Source organism: Saimiri boliviensis, chromosome 15, assembly GCF_048565385.1.
Source record: "Saimiri boliviensis isolate mSaiBol1 chromosome 15, mSaiBol1.pri, whole genome shotgun sequence".
Classification (NCBI taxonomy): Eukaryota; Metazoa; Chordata; class Mammalia; order Primates; family Cebidae; genus Saimiri; species Saimiri boliviensis.
This window is the reverse complement of record NC_133463.1, coordinates 22,020,892-22,043,039: the sequence shown is the minus strand read 5'-3', so window position 1 is coordinate 22,043,039 and position 22,148 is coordinate 22,020,892. Positions and strand designations below refer to the sequence as shown.

General features: G+C 39.9%; 1 protein-coding gene across 3 annotated transcripts in view; it reads left to right on the top strand.

Moving 5' to 3' along the window:
* The window catches only part of SLCO5A1 (solute carrier organic anion transporter family member 5A1), a 153,775-nt gene extending 133,639 nt beyond the window's left edge, over positions 1-20,136 (top strand). For all 3 annotated transcript variants that reach the window (XM_039464926.2, XM_010330741.3, XM_003942904.3), the window contains 4 exons: positions 9,711-9,870; positions 12,405-12,646; positions 15,782-15,846; positions 19,146-20,136. In XM_039464926.2, coding sequence (XP_039320860.1) covers positions 9,711-9,870; positions 12,405-12,646; positions 15,782-15,846; positions 19,146-19,603 — 925 coding nt within the window. In that variant the 3' untranslated portion in view covers positions 19,604-20,136. The remainder of the gene's footprint in view (positions 1-9,710; positions 9,871-12,404; positions 12,647-15,781; positions 15,847-19,145) is intronic.
* Positions 20,137-22,148: the final 2,012 nt, after the last annotated feature.

The window sequence follows — 22,148 nt, the reverse complement described above, 5'->3', positions numbered from 1 at the left end:
ACTTACACATGTCTTATGCTTACAGCATCTCTCTACTGTTCATATTGTCATCTGTATTTTAATGAAAGAAACTGAACTGAGAAATTAAGTGATTTGCCCAAACTCATCAGTTAATAAGGAGTGGAGCTGAATCAGATCTATATGACTTACATCAGAGTTTGAGTTCTTTCTGAACACCACACTGAGGTGCTGTTTTAAATTGTGTGTTTTATAGAGGTATGCACTTGCATGCACACACCACCTTCTTGCTGAATGAACTATTGGGGATGTTTCTACTTCTCAGTATTGCACGGCTTTCTGGTATTTCAAAGCAGCTGAGTGACAGGCATCATGCTACTTGCTCTGCGTGCCTACTGCATTTGCTCTGTGGCTCTCACATCAGCCAGTCTAGATTTTCACCTTAGCCTTGCCACATACTGGCTGTCTGAATATAGGCAAATTATTTGGCTTTCCTGGGCTTGGTTTCCACATCTTTAAGATGAGACTACAGATAGTATCTATCTAGTTGGATTGATATGAGGATTGAATAAGATACTTGGCCAATTCTTTAAGCTTTCTGTGCTTCAATTTCCTCAACATTAACATGTAATCAATTATAATACTCATCTCTTAGATTAAAGGAAGGATAAAATGGGATAAAACACATAAATAGCAAGCAGTTGATAAATAACTATTTAAGGATATTTTTCTCTTTATTAATGAGGAGAAAGTCTCAGAGAGATTAAATAACTTGCTTGAAGTCACACTAGAAAATGGCTGAGCTGGGGTTTGAAATCAGGTTTCTTTGATTTTGGATGCAATATTGCATACTTTTGATTATTAAACTATTCTGACAGAAGAAAAAACAACAAAGAAAGCTACTATACAAGCCAGTTCCATTCATTAAAGTTTACGTGAGGGGCTCCAAGTTTACTGGCATGGTGAATTTTCTAACATTAAAAGGACTTAATGACTGACACATCTTTGATTAGCATCAAGTACTTATGAATCACCTAAGTACCTGGGATGGGGCTGGGATGTTTTGGGAGAATAAGCTTTTCCTGTGGAGCCAAAATGGAATCACAGTCTTTTGTAGAATGAGCCTGATGCATTATTAGTGGTTTTCTGAGAAAATTCAGATTTGATAGCCAAAATATAGAAACAACTTAAATGTCTATAGACAGGTGAATAGACAAAGAAAATGTATGATTATGCATCACATAACGATGTTTCAGTCAATGATGGGCCACATATACAATGGTCATCCCTTAAGATTGTAATGGAGCTGAAACATTCCATTGCCTAATGATGTTGCAGTCATAAGGTCAAAGTGCAATGCGTTGCTCACGAGTTTGTAGTGATGCTGGTGTAAAGAAACCTACCATGCTGTTAGTCCTGTAATTCTACCACACATACAATTGTGTAGAGTACATAGTACTTGACAATAAACAACTGTGTTATTGGTTTATGCATTTACTATACTATATTTTTAATCATTATGCTAGTGTATACTCTTCCTACCTATTAAAAAATGTCACCTGGGAAACAGCCTCAGGCAGGTCCTTCAGGAGGTATTCTGGAAGACAGCATTGTTATCTTAGAAGGTGACAGTTCCATGCATGTTACAGCTCCTGAAGACCTTAGGACAAGATGTGGAGGTGGAAGATAGTGTCACTGCTGATCTTGACGCTGTGTAGGTGTAGGCTAATGTGTGTGTTTGTGTCATAGTTTTTAACAAAAGAGTTTAACAAGTTAAAAAAAAGAAAACAGTTTATAGAATAAGGATATAAAGAAAAAATACTTTTGTACCACAGTACAATGTGTGCTTTAAGCTAAGTGCTATTACAACATAGTCAAAAAGCTAAAAAATAATTACAAAGTTGATAAAGTAAAAGCTGATCATAAGCTAAGGTTAATTTATTATAGAAGAAAGAACAGTGGGACTTTTTTTTTAACAGTGGTTTTTAATAATTGAGCGTAGCCTAAATGTGCAGTGTTTATACAGTTGACAGCAGTGCACCGTCACGTCCTTGGCCTTCCCATTCACTCACCACTCACTCACTGACTCACCCACAGCAACTTCCAGTCCTGCAGGCTCCATTTGTGATAAGTGCCCTATACAGGTCTATCATTTTTTATTTTTTATACTTTATTTTTCCTGTACCTTTTCTATGTTTAGACGCACAACTCCTTGCCATTGTGTTATAATTGCCTACAGTATTCAGTACACGAACATACTGTACAGGTTTCTAGCCTGGGAAAAACAGTCTATACTATATAGCCTAGGAGTGTAGTTGGCTAGACCACTTAAGCTTGTGTAAGTGCATTCTGTGATGTTTGCACAGCGGTGAAATCATCTGATGATGCATTTCTCAGAATGTCTCCCTGTCATTAAGTGACACATGACTATATACATACAATGGAACCCTATTCAGCCTGAAAAAAGAAGGAAATTCTGCAATATGCGACAACATGGATATTGTCATGGATGAACCTTGAGGACATCATGCTGAGTGAAAAAAGCTGGTCACAAATTTCACTTACATGTGGTATCTAAAAGAGTCAAATTCATAGACTCAGAGGGTTAGAATGGTGGCCACCAAGGCTGGGGGATTGGGATATGGGTTGTTACCAATCAGGAGCCAATACAGTTTTGGTCAAGCAAGGTGAATAAGCTCTAGGGATCTGCGGTCCAACATTATGTCTACAGTCAACAATACTGGATTGTACAATTAAAACTTGGTTAAGAAGATCGATTTCATGTTAGGTATTCTAACTTCTATAAAATAAAAAAGAATCTTCAGACTTAAAAATCTGATGAGTTTTCATTTTGAAAGATCCTAAGAGCTCTAGCAAAATCCTGGCCCATTTCCAAGTCATGTAATTACATTCCCAGCACCCACAATTTCTCTCCAGTTTTAATTAGGAAATGTGTTTTTGCTTCCTCTCTGTGGCTGCCAGACTGTACTTCACACAGGTGTGTCCCAGTCATCTTGGACCCGAAAGAGCTGGCATTGACCATGGAAACTGGTTTAGTGATGCTTTACATAAATGCATCGTGTAATATGAGTTATTGCCGCCCCCCACTCTGCCCTTTCTTCAAATGATTGTTTTGAATGGAGTTAAATCTGACGTCCGTGTGAAGACTTTATAACCAGCGCTATGTGCTGATACATCACTTAGTAGTTCTAGCTTTACTGTCTACTACTATCTTTCATTTATCAATTGCAATCTTTTTGGACTTAAAGCAAAATATATTATATTATCTGGTTTTGTGACTTGAGCTACTGAGCTAAAACTTTTCCAGGGGTGATTTCTTGAGCTACCAAATGACCAGGAAGCATTTTCTCAGTTTTTTGCTCTTGGCAGAGACTGTTGGACAGTATGATTCACTCAGTCCCACCCAGCTCCAAAATTTTTCCCTCAAGTATCTTCTTTGAGTATAGCTTTATTGCCTCATCATATTCAGACTGTAGACATTAAATAAACACAGTTTGTTAATTCAGACCTTTGCCACTGGCACAATTCTGCTTCCTCCTCACCACACCTGATTTTACCACAGGACAACGCGGTGTCTTTAGACAGTGGACCAGCCCTCCAGGTGACTTGCATTTCTGGCCAGGTCAGTCCTAAATTCTCCAATTATATCATTCAAACCATTCATCTCCTTGCCTATGTCTCATGGGCAGCTTAATCTGCTTAAGTTTTTTTCTCCATTGTTTAAATATTTGGCACCATTCAAAATCATTTATTGTAGATATCAGTAATTTTCACAGAAGTTTCTGAGAATTAGAGGGAAAAGAAGTTTGCTTGAAAGATCATAGATATGTGTTTTTGAATTATCCTAGCTACTTTTATTAATAGGTTTAGAGTTCATTTCTAGATGTAAGTACATGAGTTCATCTTTTTTTGGGCTCTATTTGGAGACACAAATAACATTTGTTTTATTTCATTTCAGGAGTATCAAGGGGATATAAAGTATAAGCAAATGTTCTTTCTGCTAAGTATTAAATAAATTTTGTGACCGAGATATTAAAAAAATCAGCATAAAGTCTGTAAGGTGTATATCTTGAAACATGATAAGGCTTTTCATTTCAAAAATATCTATAAATATTACTAAACTTGGGACCAAGTTTACCAGTCTATACCCTTATATTAACAAAGTTGATAGAGAAATGTTTATTATGTAATGTTATCAGGAGATAAAATAGAATTTAAAACTTTACATATAATCTTGGTAGCATTATATTATTAATGTTAATCTATATGCACACTGAAAAAAGACCAAAACAAAGTATACTAAAAGCATTAAAAGTAGATATACCTGGATGTAGCACTATGCATAAGTTTAATTTTTTAGTCTTTGTGTATTTTAAAAAATTTCTACAATGATTAGAAATTTATTTAATAATAAATAAAGGTATTTTGAAAAGCCATATAAGGGACACATTATTTTATTCAAATGATTCTAGACTTAAAGAGATAGTGTGTACACATTGTGGGTTATTACATGTAAGTTTCAAGTTACACCTGATTTAAATTTGTCATCTACAAAGCTGAGCATGCTTTAACAATAAAAATAGCAATTAGACACAGTAATCACAACTTCCATGAGTACAGTCCTCTTCTAAACCTATGCTAGCACATATGCTATTACATACTACGCTTTGTTGATCATTCTCGCTCTCCTTCATGTAGTCTGAAGGGGTATTTCATAGCCATAGACAGAAAGATTTGGTCCAAGGTCACATAGCCACTAAATGGCAGGCCTGAAACTAGATCTTCATCTAGTTTTTTTCCCACCATTCTCTGTAGGAGTAAATTAAAAAACTACTTTATCCTTTTTGAAAGGAAAAATGTCATGGTAGCCTTTTGCACTCCTCACGTTTGTGATTCTGTTACTTCTATTCATTCATGCTTCTGTTAGGTGTGGAAAGACAGCACACCAATGTCTCAGTGCATATTATGTCCCAGGCACAATGCTGGACACTGGCCATGCATTCACCCACCTAATCCCCCACAACAACTGTGTGGTGCTGACTTTTTGATCTCTGTCTTACAAATATGAAATCTGAAGTTCACGGCACTTGTGAATTGTGGATATGAAATTGAACCCAGCTCTTTCTGACTCACACTCAGAAACACTGAAAGCAGAGGGCCAGAAAAACTGCGTTAGAGCTTTCTCCAGGAAGAAGGCGAAATAAGGCATCTGGAAGACCTGTGCTAGAGGAAATAAAACTACGGACAGTTACACAAAGCTTCCCTGCCAGTGGTGGGGCTTACAGATGCATGCTATGGTGAAATAAAACTAGATTTAAATCCACTTCTGACCCTTACTAGCTGTGTGACTTTGGCAGTACCTATCCCCTCAAACCTTCAATTTCCTCACCTGAAAGATGGAAGCATGGCAATAATAATGACGATTCTCACAGGGAATGAATGAGACAACTTACTTTGAGATCTCAGGGCACAATTCATAGAGTAAAAATAGGGTTCTGCTGATGCTAGTATTAAATGGTAATGATGATTATGATGATGAGAGTAATAATTATAAACCTGAAGTTGCATAGTTCTGTAGAGCCAAGGAAGGGTTCAAATATGAAGCCAAAAATTTAAGTGGAGTTGAAAAGAAACATTCTCATTGAGATCTTCTTGAAGACTGAGATAAATTGATGAAGATTAAGAAATTATGAGAAAGATACTAATTTTTTTCTAGTTTATTAGTATATTTTGCTAAAGAGGTTTCTTTCTTTCTTCTCTTCTTTTTTTTTTTTTTTTTTTGTTGTTGTGTGAATCATGTTCTTTTAGTCCACATGGCCTGAGCATAGTATGTATGGTTTTCTACTTGTCAAACTTTCAATAGAGAGAAACTTGAAAGGAGGCAGAAGTCCCTTAAGAAAGTTAGGGGACTTCTCTTTGATTTATAGAGACCAATAGAAGTATGTAGTAGAAGTATGTTTAGATGGGGAAGTTCAAGTGTTCTTTAGTCTTGGGGTAGGGTGATGGGACACAATTGCTGGGGTGCGAATGTGGTTTCTTAGGGCCACTGTATTCTTTACATATGTGGCTGTAATGGCCCTATCGCAGAAATGGTTTGCATTATGTTTAACAATCATTTGTCTTGCTGTTACATATTACTTTAAATAAGCATCCCTCCCTGAGTGATTAATTTAACAGATTGGATAACAAGGCTGTTGCTTTTACTTCTTGTTTTCTTTCTTGCCGTCTCCCCAGGGCTGGTTTTCTTGAGGCCTCAATGATTGTGGGGCTTGCCATGATACCTCTTATAGTTTCCTGTTCTTGGAAGTTAGCAAGTTTTCCGGATCATCTCAGAGATCCTCCCTCTCTCTAGCTCCATAATTCCATGATTTTCATGTAAAATATTGTGGACCACACAATTTTAAGGTATTTGCTATCGAGGCCCTGTACCTTACTCAAAATTAACACTTATATTGATTCTTGAGTTAACAAGAGCCTCTTATTTGGAGGACTGCCTTCAACAAGAAGCTTTTGTGCAGTTTTCTATCTTGCCAGAAATGCTTTTTGTTTGTTGGGAAGGTCATCACCTTTGCACAAGTTCCTTTGCACAAGGCCGAGTGCAGCTTTCAGTAAGTAGTCCTTGTGCGTTCTGTGCTCTCATGATGGGTTCACTTCAGGCTAATGAGAGATTGCTTGGTGTTACTCAGGTTTAAACTTGCGCTATTATTAGAATCCAGTCTGTTTTCTGGAGAGTGAATGACAACCAGGCAGGACATTATTATTCTTAAAAGTGATTTTCAGCACAGTGTAAAGGATAAACCATGTCAGCAGCTTTTTGTGTGTGTAACATGATCACCTTCTCTCCTAATAACTTTTTCATGAATGCCCACTTCCTTTCATTGCTATTTATGTTTGTTCATGTATTGATTTTCTTAGAGCTTTTCATTTTGTAGCATTCATTCGTATCAGACACCATGATCTCATAAGAAAAGCAAACATACCCAAGGGCGACCTGGGACTGCGCTAGCTGCCTAAACTCAGGAAAGCTTTTTGCTTCCCTGCAATCACTGTGTTTGTTGTGAGCATCTGTTAATATTTTCTTTAGGTTGCTTTCTCTTGCATGGACATACTCATAAAGGAGAGGTGTTTGGAATCTGTGGCTATCACAGATGAATGCAAAGCATGCTGTTAATAGGCAATGCCATGTAACTTCTAAATAACCATGATAATAACCGTCGGTATGGGATTGTAGCATTTTTATGACTAAGCATGCAGATACATAAAAGTCCTTTTATTTGGTTATGACTTGCAGTTTAGTTCTTCAAGTGCTGGTGAAGAGAATATGAATGCACCCTGAGTACTTTTCATATGACAGCAGCTAGCATCTTACTAACCAGCTTCATAGTGGATTGCTTCGCTTGCTTAGACCTCAATTTCATCATCTGAACAATGCGAAAGTTGGTCTAGAACAGAGTTTCTCATCCTCAGCACTATGGACATTTGGGCCAGATAATTCCTTATTACAGGAGGTGGTGGGGGCCTTTCTGTGCATTGTGGTGGTGCAGGCAAAACCCCCAAATTGGGTCTCAGCTTGGGAGGGTTCTTGTCTTTGCACAGGAAAGAATTCAAGAGCAACCTGGTAGTGAAACAAAGCAAGTTTATTAGAGCAGCAATGTACAGCTAAATGGTGCCTCCATAGAGCATAGGTGGAGTGGCCCATAGAAGCCCTTGTGGACTGCTGGCTGGCATATTTACATCCAGTATTAATTATATACTAAATAAGGGGCAGGTTATTCACAAACTCTCTGGAAAAGGGGCAGAGAGTTCCCAGAACCATATAAGGTAACTTTCAGGCCATCCCCACAGCATCATTTATAAACTGCCAGGGCGCTGGTGGGAGTGTCTTATGTAAATGTATCATAATTAGCATATAATGAGCCATGAAGGCAACTAGAGGTCACTTTGGTTGCCATCTTGGTCCTCCTGGTTTTGGCTAGTTTCTTTACTACATCCTGTTTTGATCAGCAGGGTTGTGACCAGGGCTCAGAAAGCAGGTGCCACTGATCTCCTACTTCAGTAGGAACTAGTGGCCCATTTGATGCCAGTAGCACCCCCTCAGTTGTGAGAACCAAAATTGTCCCCTGACATTGCTAGAGGTCTCCTGGGGGGCAAAACTGACCCAGTGGAAACTCACTAGTCTAGAATACTATATTTTTAGGCATATACAAACTTTAAGATGGTATGACACTAGGAGTTTCTGGATGTAATGATTATAAGAGTCTTGCAATAATTTTTTCTGTGGAGTGACCTGAATGAAAAACAGAATTTATTTGCCTTTTGCCTTGTTAGAAGGCTTTCTTGATAAGACTATAATATTGTTTTGAATTTGTTTTCCCCATTAAAATTTAAGGACTCAATTATCGAAGTATGAAAAAGACCACAGGAGAAAAACTTTGAAAAAACAACACTCACCGATTAACATGCATGGGTGGGATGAGCTATACTACTGTATACATCGTGCTAGCATAGTCATTAAAGATAAATCTTGGTGGCGGGGGAGGGAGTTGAGGGATGAGAAATTACCTATTGCACACAATGTACATTAGTCAGGTGATGGGTTCACTAAAAGCCCAGACTTCACTACGACACAATATATCCACGTGACAAAACTGTACTTTTACCCCCTCTAAATCTATTTTAAAAAATATAAGACCTGGTACATAGCAGACATTCCAAAGTATTTGTTGAATGGATGGATAATGGATAAACGGATGATTGGATGAAAGATCTGCTATTGCTAACTCACATAGTTTTGGGAACTACATTTCATCCGTGAAACACAAAAATGGAGGTCACAAAAGCAAAAGAGGTCATGGGCTGTGAGCAGCATGGAGCCCTTTCCTTCTGCTGTGGATCCCCAGGTGCCCCTCTGCTCCACCACCGCTGTCTGTTTCCACGTCTCTCCCCAGCCCTATATTCTTACCTGCCTTTCCTTCCCTCTTTATTTGCTGCCTGAATTTATTTTCTTCGAGCTTTCCATACAGTATCATTTCTTCGTATCAGACACCATGACCTCAAGAGAAGAAACCCACCATATCTGATTGTGGATCCACACCTGGGCATTCCCAAGTGAAGAACTGCTTAATTTTCATTCTCTGGTTGCTGAAGTCAATGTGATACCTAATCATCTTTGAAAATACTTCCTTTTGATTTTTGAGAGTCTCATGTCCCATGTCTTTCTTTGATAATTTATTCTAGAATAAAAGTTTTTGGTCAAAGGAACCTATATTAGTAACCATGACAGATGGCTTTTAACTGTAATCATACGTTCACAATGATGTTATTGATTCAACACTAAAAAGTATTTCCTCCATTTTATAAGGAAATTGAGGTACAGACTTGTTAAGATGTAGAGTCAGGTGCCTGCCATAAGTGACTAGTTATATTAGGGTTAGAATTGCAGAACCCACGTGCTGAGACCAGGTTCATAGCACCAAGAGGGAGGGTAAAATTGAGGTGAGGCAGGCATTTGATAAAAAGCATTGAATCTGTAGTACCAGACAGTTAAACATTTTTCTTCATATTTTGTTTTAAAGTCATAAAAATGATTTTGAGGGTGGCTGCTTCAGATATCATGGCTTTGATTTGATAGGAAGAATATTTTCTCTAAATGTACAAATTGTTTTCAAGACCTTTCCTGTGAGTTTTATTTTGGTAAGTGTTGCTCATGATCTGCTTCTCTTCTCTCTTAGACCTTCTCTCACCATGCCCCATAGGAATCTGACAGGAAGCTGCAACGTTAATTGTGGTTGTAAAATACACGAGTATGAGCCAGTCTGTGGATCCGATGGAATTACGTACTTTAACCCGTGTCTGGCTGGCTGTGTTAATAGTGGTAATCTTAGCACTGGGGTGAGTATATTTCACAAGTTCCTCTTCTGTGAGTCCAACATCCTGTGAGAAGGATGTGATGAAATTCATATGCAGCCACAACGACTTCAGTCTTTCTGTTCAAGAGCTTCCAAGTAGCCTACAAAATGCCTCTGATGCAAACCTAGAGGAAAGAAATCATGCATTGCTATTATTTTTTTTTCCCCCAGGGATGACTGGAACATTTGGATGCAGGGATTCGGTTTCATATCAGCCTTCTCCTATTTTACATTCTGTGCCAACTCAGTGAAACTTGATAAGGTTGAGCTCCAGTCCTCCCACTTGTTTCTCTGACAGTGCCCTTGTGATGGATTTGAAGGTCAAGATGACCACATTTGGTGCTGATAGAAGAGAATAGGAAAGCACCTCCCCTGACTGGAGTCTGTGAAGATGGGCAATGGCCATTTTTCATAGACTATCAGTTCAGTTCAGGCTTAAAAAAAATTTTTGAAAGCAAAGATATTTCTGAGAGTTCAAGAATAGGCTATTTTGAGAATTCCCTTTCCTGTAAATTATAAATGGGCTATAATGCTGTAGGAGAAGGTTTTCATATTCTACTCAGTTTCTTATTAAGCCTGGTTTGATTCTTCGTGGAAGAACAGATTGTAGGAATTTGCTTCCATTAAAAGGTTCAAATGCACATGCTTGTTCTGTTCAAGTGATAAGGGACTATACCATCCACTGAATGTTTTGGATATTGTTTTTGAGTCTCAGTTTTAAACTGCAATGATAAATTGAGAATTCCTGTTGTTTGTTCCCCATATATAATGGGGTGAGCTCCACTGTGTCACCATGTTGAAAGAGACAGTGAGATCTGTTCTTTTGGTGTCTAAATCCTTCCTTGGGAGTGAGTGCTCATCCTTTAAAAACTGCCAAGCGGTCTTTTGAGCATGACAGCCAAACAGTGCCCATCTCTATACTTTTTCTTACGGCTGCTTCAAGTGCTCAAAGGTTGCAATGGGAGCCAGTTCAGCTGATGTCCATTCAGTGAAGAGAAACATAACAGGAGGAAGGTTAATCGGATGATTTAACATTTGTTCGTTTTGTTTGTTTGTTTATTTGGTATCCTGCGACACCCTTCAGTGTTTTATTTGTCTCTTTTTATTTGCCTTAAGTAGAAATTTCGGTAGTTAACACAGAAGACTTGGACTCTTGCTATTCTGTATCCTCAGTCCCCTAGAATGACACCTGGTATGTTAGTGTAGGGGCTCATGAATATTTGTTGGAAAGAGTGAACAGGTGAATTTGAGCTTATTGTCTGCCTTTGTCAGAGTCCAGGAGCAGTACTGGGTGGAGGCTGCAGTGAGTGGCTAGACCCAAGTTACATCCACGGAGTTGGGTGCTCTTTATAGAGTGTAGGGCACCAGCTAACTAAAGGGACTAAAAGGATGTTTAAAGTGGATGCACCCAAACGTACATTAACTTAGCCACTGTGGAAAGCAGTTTGGAGATTACTCAAAGAGCTTAAAACAGAACCACCACGCAACCCAGCAATCTCATTACTAGGCATATATCCAAAAGAAAACAAATCATTCTACCAAAAAGACACATGCACTTGTATGTTCATTGCAGCACTGTTCACAATAGTAAAGACATAGAATTGAGCTAGGTGCTCATCAGTGGTGAATCTGATAAAGAAAATGCGATAATACACACCATGGAGTACTACACAGTCATAAAAAAGAATAAAATCATGACCTTTGCAGCAACGTGGATACAGCTGGAGGTCATTATCCTAAGCAAATTAATGCAGGAACAGAAAACCAAATGTCACATGTTCTCACTTAAAAGTGGGAGCTAAGCATTGGGTACTTATGGACACAAAGGTGGGAACAGTAGACAATGGAGACTATTACAGTGGGGAGGTGGGGAGGGAGGTGTGAAAAACTACCCGTTGGGAACTATGCTCACTTCTTGGGTGATGGGATCATCTGTACAACAAACCACAGCATCACACAATAGACCCATGTACCAAACCTGCACATGTACCCTCATATCTAAAATAAAAGTTGAAAAAGAAAAGAAAATGGAACACCAATGAGATGCTCACTAGTATTGGTGCTGAAGTCATCACAGCTGCATTATGAACTATCTGCATTTACTAGATGTTTACTTTAGGGCCCACTGTGTGACCACAGTTGTGCTAGGTGCGTGCTCTGTGAACACGAAGAAAAATAAAGTTGGTTCTGTTTTTTGAGGGGCTTCTTTAATTGAAGAGCCCAAGACTGAACAGCAATTGAGGCAGAATATAATGATGACAAAGGTGAGCATGCAGAATGTGAATGGTATTGAATGTTGAAAGCTTCTCAGAAAAGTTTAGGTTTAAATAATTTTGACCAGCAGACTGGTTTTGTTAGATGGACACTTGAGATCCTTACTATTAGCAATGAGGAAGCTATTTTCAATGAAATATTTCGAGCTAGTTTGGAGTATTTTTACTTAACTTCATCTTTACATTCCTATGTCACAGTTAGCTTTCAAGGGGCACACCACTGATCTTTATTTTGCTCACCTAGATACGGAATTATACAGAATGCACCTGTGTCCAAAGTCGGCAAGTGATCACTCCGCCCACTGTGGGACAGCGCAGTCAGCTCCGTGTGGTTATTGTCAAGACTTATCTCAATGAGAACGGTTATGCTGTGTCTGGGAAGTGTAAACGAACCTGCAATACCCTGATCCCATTCTTAGTTTTTCTTTTCATAGTCACCTTCATCACAGCATGTGCGCAACCATCAGCCATCATAGTAACACTCAGGTGAGAACAGCATTCAACTTCTAGGGTGGGCTCTGTACTTAGAATTTCCGGAGCACATAATCCAGGACAAGAGGCTGATGTGGTGAATCAGAGAGCAAAGCAAAATTAGCTTGTGCAGGAGGGCACTCAGATATTTGCCTGGTGAGCTTAAGAGGGATTTTTCCCTATCAGGAAGGGAAAGGAAGGTTATAACGTTTCATACTTTGGAACTTTCTTTATTCAGTTGTGTTATATTCTTACTGTGTAATGGGGGTATTTTTGATTCCCGAAGTCTCTGCCCTATGAGATTCAGCTTCAGGAGTTGAAAGTCATCACTCTGTTAGCTATGAGAAGCTGGACCCTAGAGGAGGGCAGGAAGTAATTTGGGAAAGTTGCTAAATCGTGCATGCGGCAAAGGCTATTATCTTCAACCTTGTAGATAGTTAATACCTTCGGGATCGGTGGTGATTTATGCTGGGTCTGCAATTTGAAATGCTGAGTTCATTAATTTTAGTATCATATAAAATTTTAGAGTTCAGAAAAGAGTATATTGGGGAATGTAATTTCTCTCTCTCTCTCTTTTTAGTTTTTCAGGCTGTGCTTTCTTTGCAGTATCTTGTTTGGATTTTTTGTTTATAAGAGGACATGGAAGCTACTTTTGTCCTATTAAAAATGATGGCACTGATGTCCCTGGACCAAACCGAGGGTTGGGCTGCTGTTTTCTGCATTGCAATAATGAGATGCAGATGAACAGGGGAGGAAGAGAGTTTTTATTTCTGTAACTGGTCACAAGGAGAAGGCCTGGAAATTATCCCCAGACCAACTCAAAATTACAAAGTTTTTAGAGCTTATATACCTTCCAAGCTATAGGTCTATGTGTAAGTGTGCATTCATCTAAAGCAGGCGTCCCCAAACAACGGCCCGTGGGCTGCATGCGGCCCCCTGAGGCCATTTATCCGGCCCCCCGCCGCACTTCAGGAAGGGGCACCTCTTTCATTGGTGGTCACTGTAAGGAGCACAGTATGTGGCGGCCCTCCAACGGTCTGAGGGACAGTGAACTGGCCCCCTGTGTAAAATGTTTGGGGACGCCTGATCTAAAGACATGAGTGATGAACTTCTTTTAATCCGTAATTAAGGTCTGAATCCCGAAGACAGTCTTCTGGAGCCTCAGTAAATTTACTTAATTTAAATGGGTCCAGGTGCTGGGGTGATTACCCTTATCTTGGCTCCTGGTAAATCACGGAGGTTTGGGTAGTTCCTTCATATCCCCAATAAACTTGTCTGTGGAGGCCTGGGGAGTTTTTTCAGATCCCCAGTAAAACTTGTTTAATCCTATATGGGTCTTGTTAAGAATTTCTTCATTATTTTGTCATGCTTTAAGGCCCAGGAAAGGCCTAGAAAAAACTCTCAGTGGGCTTTTTGTTATATTCCAGCCTTTGTATAGGGCACTGTTTTTTTTTTTTTTTTTTTTTTTTTTTGACAGAAACTTGCTCTGTGGCCCGGGCTGGGGTGCAATGGCATGATCTCAGCTCACTGCAACTTCCACACCTCCCAGGTTCAAGCGATTCTCCTGCCTCAGCCTCCAGAGTAGCTGGGATTACAGGCACATGCCACCACACCTGGCTAATTTTTTGTATTTTTAGTATTGTATTGTTTTGTATTTTCACTCTGTTGGCTAGAATGATCTTGATCTCTTGGCCTCGTGATACGCCTGCCTCAGCCTCCCAAAGTGCTGGGATTACAGGCCGGAGCCACTGCGCCCGACGTAGGCACTGGCTTTTAATATTCAACTTAAACGGTCAGTACTGAAACAGTTGTTATGGAGGCCTGTCACACCGATACATTCACGTCGGTGTGGTCATATCTGCAGTAAGGACTGCAGTGCACAAAGGAAGGAACTGGGCGGCGTGGGGAAGCCAGAAGAACACACCCATGGGTCTGGGCAGCTTCAGGGGATTTAGGGGGTGCAGTGCAAGGAGGGAGTGAGGAAAGGGAGTCAGTTCTTACTCTTACTCCAGGCTCCTCGGATGCCACAAGGTTGGGCACCTTGCAGGAAGCACCTGCTGCCACGTCACTGCTTAGCAAGGGCAGTGGGCTGAGTCAGGCATGTTCTGGCTTCTTTTCTGCTTGGTGCTGAATCAGGCATTTCCCAGCAAAGCTGTTCATTGACAGCCAGATAGTAGCGCATGAAAGGCCCGCTGGTTTTTTTACTCAGTTCTTCCAGCAGCAGATATTTATGGAATAACAACCTGTGTGCAGTGCTGTGCAAATTGCTATGAGAAATAAGGAAACTGGGGAAAAGGTGACAAGGGCACTGGTCTTGGCAAAGTTCCCATTATATACCATAGTCTCATGGGTATGTGATGGAGAGGTACTGCCGCATTTAAAAAGATACATGAATCATTCATAAATTTACTCAATCTCATTCTTTGCACTTTATTCTTCAAGAGATGTTAAATAACTCATAGACCAAAATAACTTTTAGTCTTCAAACATGGCAAATCACCAGTTGGCTTCTAACCTAAACTTTCAGAAAAGGAGCCCTTTAATCTTTGCTAATTACAAAACGAGTAGACTTCAATCTTCCTGTCACATGGGAAGAACTTGGAGTGTAAATTTAAAAAAAAGAAAAAAAGACGCAGTGGGAGGGCTTATGCTTTCTTGGATGTTTGACTTGTTTCCTATATACTTTCGAAGATACTTTTATTCTTTACTCTTTTTATTTCCTGTTCTGGAGGAATGATTGGAGTAATTTTCACTGTACATATCTACTATTCTGGAAGATGCAGGTACACAGTGAAAAAAAAAGATCCAGTATTTAGGATGAAATTCTATAATTAAAAAAATAGATCTGATTTTGGAAGCTCAGTTAGGGGCATTTCACCTTCTTCAGCCAAGAGCCTTTGACCCTCCTCCACCAGTATTTATGTATAAACAATTAGAGTTAGTTTCTTTGGTGTTTTCAGTGGGGAGACCTTTATTCAGTGATTTAGCCATCAGCAATCTTGGGTGGCTATTGTTAGTAAATTCTAGTGAATTAAATATTTTGGTATGGCATCTCTTTAGTCCCTGCTCTGCACAAGGCAGACTTGATTTATCATTCATTTTCTTGGGGCTACTATTTAAAAAACATTTCTTTCTTTCCCTTCACTGTAGGTCCGTAGAAGACGAGGAGAGACCTTTTGCGCTGGGAATGCAGTTTGTTTTGCTGCGAACCCTTGGTACGTCCCTGAATTTCCAAGTGTGCCTCTTAGTTCCTCTTTGCAGATAGCAAATTTTCACTGTCTTTTAAAGATGGCAAGTCACGTCATTTATTACCATGAATAAGATTTTACAGGTTAGTGATGAGGGTACAACTTCCTTGTTTTCTGATTTGAACTAGAAGCTGACAGGTTCTGTTGTTTGATGACACAAAGCATAACCAAAGTTAAGTTAGTTTCTTTTTCATTATGAACATAAACTTGGACAAAATTCCCCAGAGTTTTACACAGTAAGAAATACAAAATCAAGCAATTTGTCATGGATTTTTAATTATGGCATTTTGATCCCTTTACGGGTTAGTATGAAAGCAATAGAAATTGGTGTTTATTTGCAAAGTTTTCAATTCCTTCCTTCTTTATAATAATTTTATTGGACTAAACAAAGAGTATACCTATCAAGTTTTCTGAGAAAAATAAAAAACTTTAGAAAGGAAAAGAAAGGTCCCCTAAGTAACATATAGGGACTGCCTTATAAGTCTTTACTTATCAACAAGAGAAACTCAGTTGTGCTGTGTCCACATGATAAACCACAGAGTACATGTGTGCAGGAGGAATATAGGTCTTATTTTTACAAACACCACATGACTCTGTGGGTTCTTGAGACAATGAATGGGAAATAGGCATGTAAAGTACAAAGTTCCTTTGATCACTTTCAATGTATTTTTAATTGACTTCCTTGTCATCAAGCTTATTTTTCCTTTTATGGTTTTTTAAGTGGCAGTCTGTCATTTTCTTCAGCTGTATTTTCTCCCCAGTAGATAGTATCATTGTCTACAAGACAAAAAAAAAAATTGTTTTTTGATTCAAATTTCTTATTTCAGTTTTGAAGAGGTAATGTTTAAAAAAGGCATTGTCTGACCCCTGGAAGCACTAATCTCCTGGCATCCTCCGTTTGTCATATGTGATAGTTGATAGCTGAGTCCAAGAATAAGCACTTTACAACAAGCCCCAGAAGGAAAATGCTTCTAGTTCTATTTAAAGAGTGGCTTGTTTTGTCAGTACTAATAAGACTTCAAGGGTACGATTTTTTAAAAAGCATGCTGTTTAAAGGAAATCCTGACACACTTAGATACAGTTAAAAAGTCTGCCTTGGGCTGGGCTCGGTGCCTCATGCCTATAATCCCTGGACTTTGGGCGGCCGAGACCGGTGGATCACCAGAGGTCAGGAGTTCGAGACCAGCCTAGCCAACATGATGAAACCTCGACTCCACTAAAAATACAAAAAAAAAAAAAAAAAAAAATTAGCTGGTTGTGGTGGCACATGCCTATAATCCCAGCTACTCAGGAGGCTGAGGCAGGAGAATCACTTGAACCCAAGAGGCAGAGGTTGCAGTGAGCCAAGATCATACCACTGCACTCCAGCCTGGGCAACAAGAGCAACACTGTCTCAAAAAAAAAAAAAAAAAAAAAAAAAAAAAAGGCTGCCTTATAGTTCTTGTTAAAAGTTAAGCAGTATTATTTGGAAAGAAAAAGATATGTTAACCAAAGAGGTGACTCAATTAAAAAAGAAAAAAAAAATTTTGAGATGGAGTCTTGCTCTGTTGCCGAGCCATAATCTCGGTTTACTGCAATCTCTGCCTCTAAGGTTCAAGTGTATCTTCTGCCTCAGTCTCCTGAGTAGCTGGGATTACAGGTGCTCATCACCATGCCTGGCAAATTTTTGTAGATTTTTTTGGTAGAGATGGGGTTTCACCATGTTGGCCAGGCTGGTCTTGAGCTCTTGACCTCAGACGATGCGCCAGCCTCAGCCTCCCAAAGTGTTGGGATTACAGGCATGAGTCACCATGCCCGGCCAGAATAATAATTTCTTCTTTTTGCTATGCCCTTCTCTGATGCCATGGAATTGGGGTCATTTAATATGATTTGGAGGTGAATGTGAGTTGATATATGTATGCCACAGCATCAAGAATAAATGGAGGGAGGGCATTTATTATTTAATTCAACTTTATTTTAACTTCTATGGATTGTCTAGTTGGGCCAACAAGCCAATTTTCATTTCCCCCCAAATTTCAAACCCGAAAGAGTTTAAAAAAACTTTAGTAATGTTAAAATTAAACCAATAGACCTTATTTTAAATAAAAATAACTTATTAAAAATGTATCACTCACAGTTTCCTGGGTGATCAGCTTACCTATCCTCTCTGCCTTCCTTTCTCTCTTCTGGCTCTCCTCCTCTTTTCTCACTTTTTGTTACCTCCTTCCTCCTCCCTCCCAGCATTATCTTCTGTACATTTTTATTGAGGTCCTTGGGATGCAAAGAATAAAAGGCACAGTCCCTCCTTGAAGAAGCTTATGGAGTGACAGATTTGCAAACATTTAAAATATTATGTGATAGTTAATAAAACAGAGGCAGATAAATGCAGTGACCATATGATGGCACCTGAATGAGTCAGGAATTTAAAGAGGGTGTAGATATTTGCAAGGTGAATTAGTTTGGGAAGATTTTGGCAAAAGGAATAGCATGTAATAAAGGAGCGGAGGTACTAGGTAGTTTTTTTCTTATGGTAAGGAAATGTCTATATCATAGCCCAAACGATGAAGCTACTATTCATCTCAGATGCTTTATAAGCTTCAAAGATGAAATTTATGCCATAATGAAGTTCCTTTATAGTTTCTTAGATTTATAAGTGCTTCTATAAAGCTGCCATTTCATGTGGTGTCTGACTTACAGGAGATGCTGCTTTTCTCATACCCTTCTTGCATCTGAGGACTAGAACTCAACCCACAAGAACTAAGTGTATTGAATTTTGGTGGGTAATAAAGGATTCTAGTATGGCTTCTTGGATATTTAATGACAAGATCCAATTTTTAAGTTTAAAAGGATTCACTAGGTGTATTTTTAACAATACCCCTTTTTTAGCTTTATTGTGGTATAAATGACAAATAAAATTTTATCTATTTAAAGTAAACAACATGACGATTTGATCCTAAAAATCAACAGCACATTCTGGGCTGCACACTAGATTTTGAGTGTTTATGATGTAGTGAACGCTTTCGTGATAAATCTATTGTGATAAAATGTGATGTGAGGAAGGCAGCAAATTGCAGTGCCAAGTGTGTACCTATGCAACAATCTTGCATGTTCTTCACATGTACCCCAAAACCTAAAATGCAATTAAAAAAAAAAAAAGAATCAGGTAACACAAGAAAATCCCTCCCCTCCACTGGTTTTAGAGCACTTAAGTAGCTTGCCAGTTTACGAACGTGCTCTCCCTTGTCAGAGGCGCTGAGTCCCGTGTTTTCTTCTTCTCCACCCCGTAGCGTACATTCCTACTCCCATCTACTTCGGAGCAGTCATTGACACCACCTGCATGCTGTGGCAGCAGGAGTGCGGCGTGCAGGGTTCTTGCTGGGAGTACAACGTGACGTCGTTTCGTTTTGTCTATTTCGGTTTGGCGGCCGGCCTCAAGTTCGTGGGCTTTATTTTTATTTTTCTGGCCTGGTACTCCATAAAGTACAAGGAGGATGGCCTGCAGAGGCGTAGGTGGAGAGAATTCCCCCTGAGCACTGTCAGTGAGAGAGTGGGACACCCCGACAACGCCCGGACTAGATCTTGCCCAGCTTTCGGCACCCAGGGAGAATTCCACGAAGAGACTGGTCTGCAGAAGGGGATCCAGTGCGCAGCACAGACCTACCCGGGGCCCTTCCCCGAAGCAATAAGCTCCTCCGCAGACCCGGGGCTGGAAGAGAGCCCCCCTGCCCTGGAGCCGCCCTCCTGAAGCTTGAAAATGGAAGTGATTAGTTTTGTTGGTTGAGTTGAAAATGGCGACTTGAGAAACAACCGTGCCTTCTTTTCTTTCTTTCCGTTTTTTAACCTCTACAGACACAATCCTCAAACCAACAGGACTCAGAATACACAGCCGCTATTCATTGAGGGCTGGTTACCTCAACAAGACTGAGAGCCTTTCCCCGCTTCTCTCCAAGGAGACGTTCAGCTAGATTTGTTCCCATTTCCGTTGTGTTAATTTCAAGCTCATGCTCCCCTACGGTATAGGCTGAGGTACACGGTTAGCAAAATCATGGGTAGGGGAATGGCAGTGCATATCATTAACTAACACTCCAATCAAAGGGGAGCTTGCCTAGGACTTTGCATTTCCAAATCAAAGCTTTTAGAGATGAACACCTACTGTGAGTTCTGCTACAAAGCACAAATGAATTTGTCTCAACTATGCAATTTGATTGGGAAAATGTATGTGCAGCATGTTACATTTACTTTCATAGAATAAAGCAGATCTGTTTTTGAAAAGAGGAAGCTGAACTTTCCATCCAGTACTGTTTAAGCCATAGCAGAGTTACAAATCAGGTAGAATTTTTCAAATGCTTCAAAGGAACCATAGGCATAGTGTGGTAGAAGGAACGGCTATTTCATGTCATAGGACACATTCTCTTTTAGTCTGCCTGCCCCATCCATCATAAGATAAAGAGGCTGCTGAATCATGAATCTGATAGCTTGAATATAAACTCCAGTATTCTTTCATAAGGGGCTTTAAAACTAGTGTGCTAAACAACATGGCCAGAAACTAATTTGAAATGCATAATAAGGAAAGAAAATGAAGGCTTTCTTATCCAAGGAAATTGTTGCAGAAATTTTCTTTAGCTCTTATAGGCCCACAAAGTCACTGGGAAAAGTCTCACCTGAGTATTTTAGTTATATCTTGAAAGCACTGGTAAATCTGTATGGTTTTCTTTTTTTCTGGACAGAAAATCGCTGTGGTTGCTCCTGAAAATGAGTATTTATTTCAGGAAATCTGTGCCTGGGATATGAAAACCACTTGGAGGCTGGGCGCGGTGGCTCACGCCTGTAATCCCAGCACTTTGGGAGGCTGAGCTGGGTGGTTCATGAGGTCAAGAGATGGAGACTATTCTGGCCAACATGATGAAACCCTGTCTCTACTGAAAAAAGCAAAAATTAGCAGGGCGTGGTGGTGCACGCCTGTAGTCCCAGCCCTTTGGGAGGTAAAGGCAGTTGAATCACCTGAGGTCAGAAGTTTGAGAACCAGCCTGGCCAACGTGGTGAAACCTCGTCTCCAGTAAAAATACAAAAATTAGCCAGGCATGGTGGCGTGCGCCTGTAGTTAGTTCCAGCTACTCTGGAGGCTGAGGCTGGAGAATTGCTTGAACCTGGGAGGTGGAGGTTGCCGTCAGCTGAGATGGCGCCACTGCATTCCAGCCTGGTGACAAAGTGAGATTCTGTCTCAAAAAAAAAAAAAAAAAAAAAAAAAAAAAAAAGGAAAGAAAGAAAGAAAAAAAATCAATTTCAAAATAGGAGGAGAGAGAAATCTGTGCTCTGGACCAAAATATGATCTTAAGTAATTGTTGAAAATTATGTAAAATAAACCAGTCCATCCTATTGGACTCTACTTTATCATGGTTAGAATCGTTTTACACTCCCCTTTGATTCCTTCCTACTGTAAGTTTTTGGCAGTGATTCTGAGAGAGGAGTTTTCTGTTCCTAAATGCACTTTGGGTTCATTACCTATCATTCTTTTCAGTACCTCCCAGCATATCACTTTGACTTGAGCACCATACAGAATGCTTTCTACATGGCTTTTAAGATAGATGCTTCCTGATGCCACTAACGGATTGATAGCAAGTTAGCTCATGGGTTCTGGCTGCAAGGGAGTGTAAGGGCCAAATCCTGATACAATTGTGAATTGTTTTTGCCAAGGAGCCTATGCTCATGGAAGGCAATTACAGAATTAGCCTGTTTTCCTCTTCGGTTTACCCTTTTCCCCAGAAGAGATGTGATTGACAGGCTGTTCCATGATTGGGGCTTCTGCTGTCCATCCTTGCTTGACTGCACAGGTGGAATTGTGCAAATACTCCTGCATATAAGGTTGTTTTCCTCTCTTCCTAGGAAGGACATTGGTCAAACATTTCTCTTGGTTGCATGCAGTTTGTGTTAATACTGTTAGACTGAACAATGTCTACAAGAGGTGGAGCTAGTGGTCTCAGGGGCTAAGGGCTTCCTTCTGGCTCTTGGGCTTGGCTCTCTGGGAGGTGAGGAGTTTTGCTTGGCTAACACTGTAATTGCAATGGTAACTGTCGAACTCTGGCCAATGTGGCATATATTGGAAGTATTTAAAAAATCTTGCTGATTCAGAAAACCTTGCTGATTGACCTAGTTTCTTCTCTGGGGCCTCAGGGTTCCCCTTTACACTCTATAGGAGAGCCTCGGTCCTTTAGCGGAGAAAGTTTCCTTTGGTGTGGGAGTTGAAGCCAGTTTGGCGATCACTGACCCGGTGCCAGGTATCTTCAGGTGTC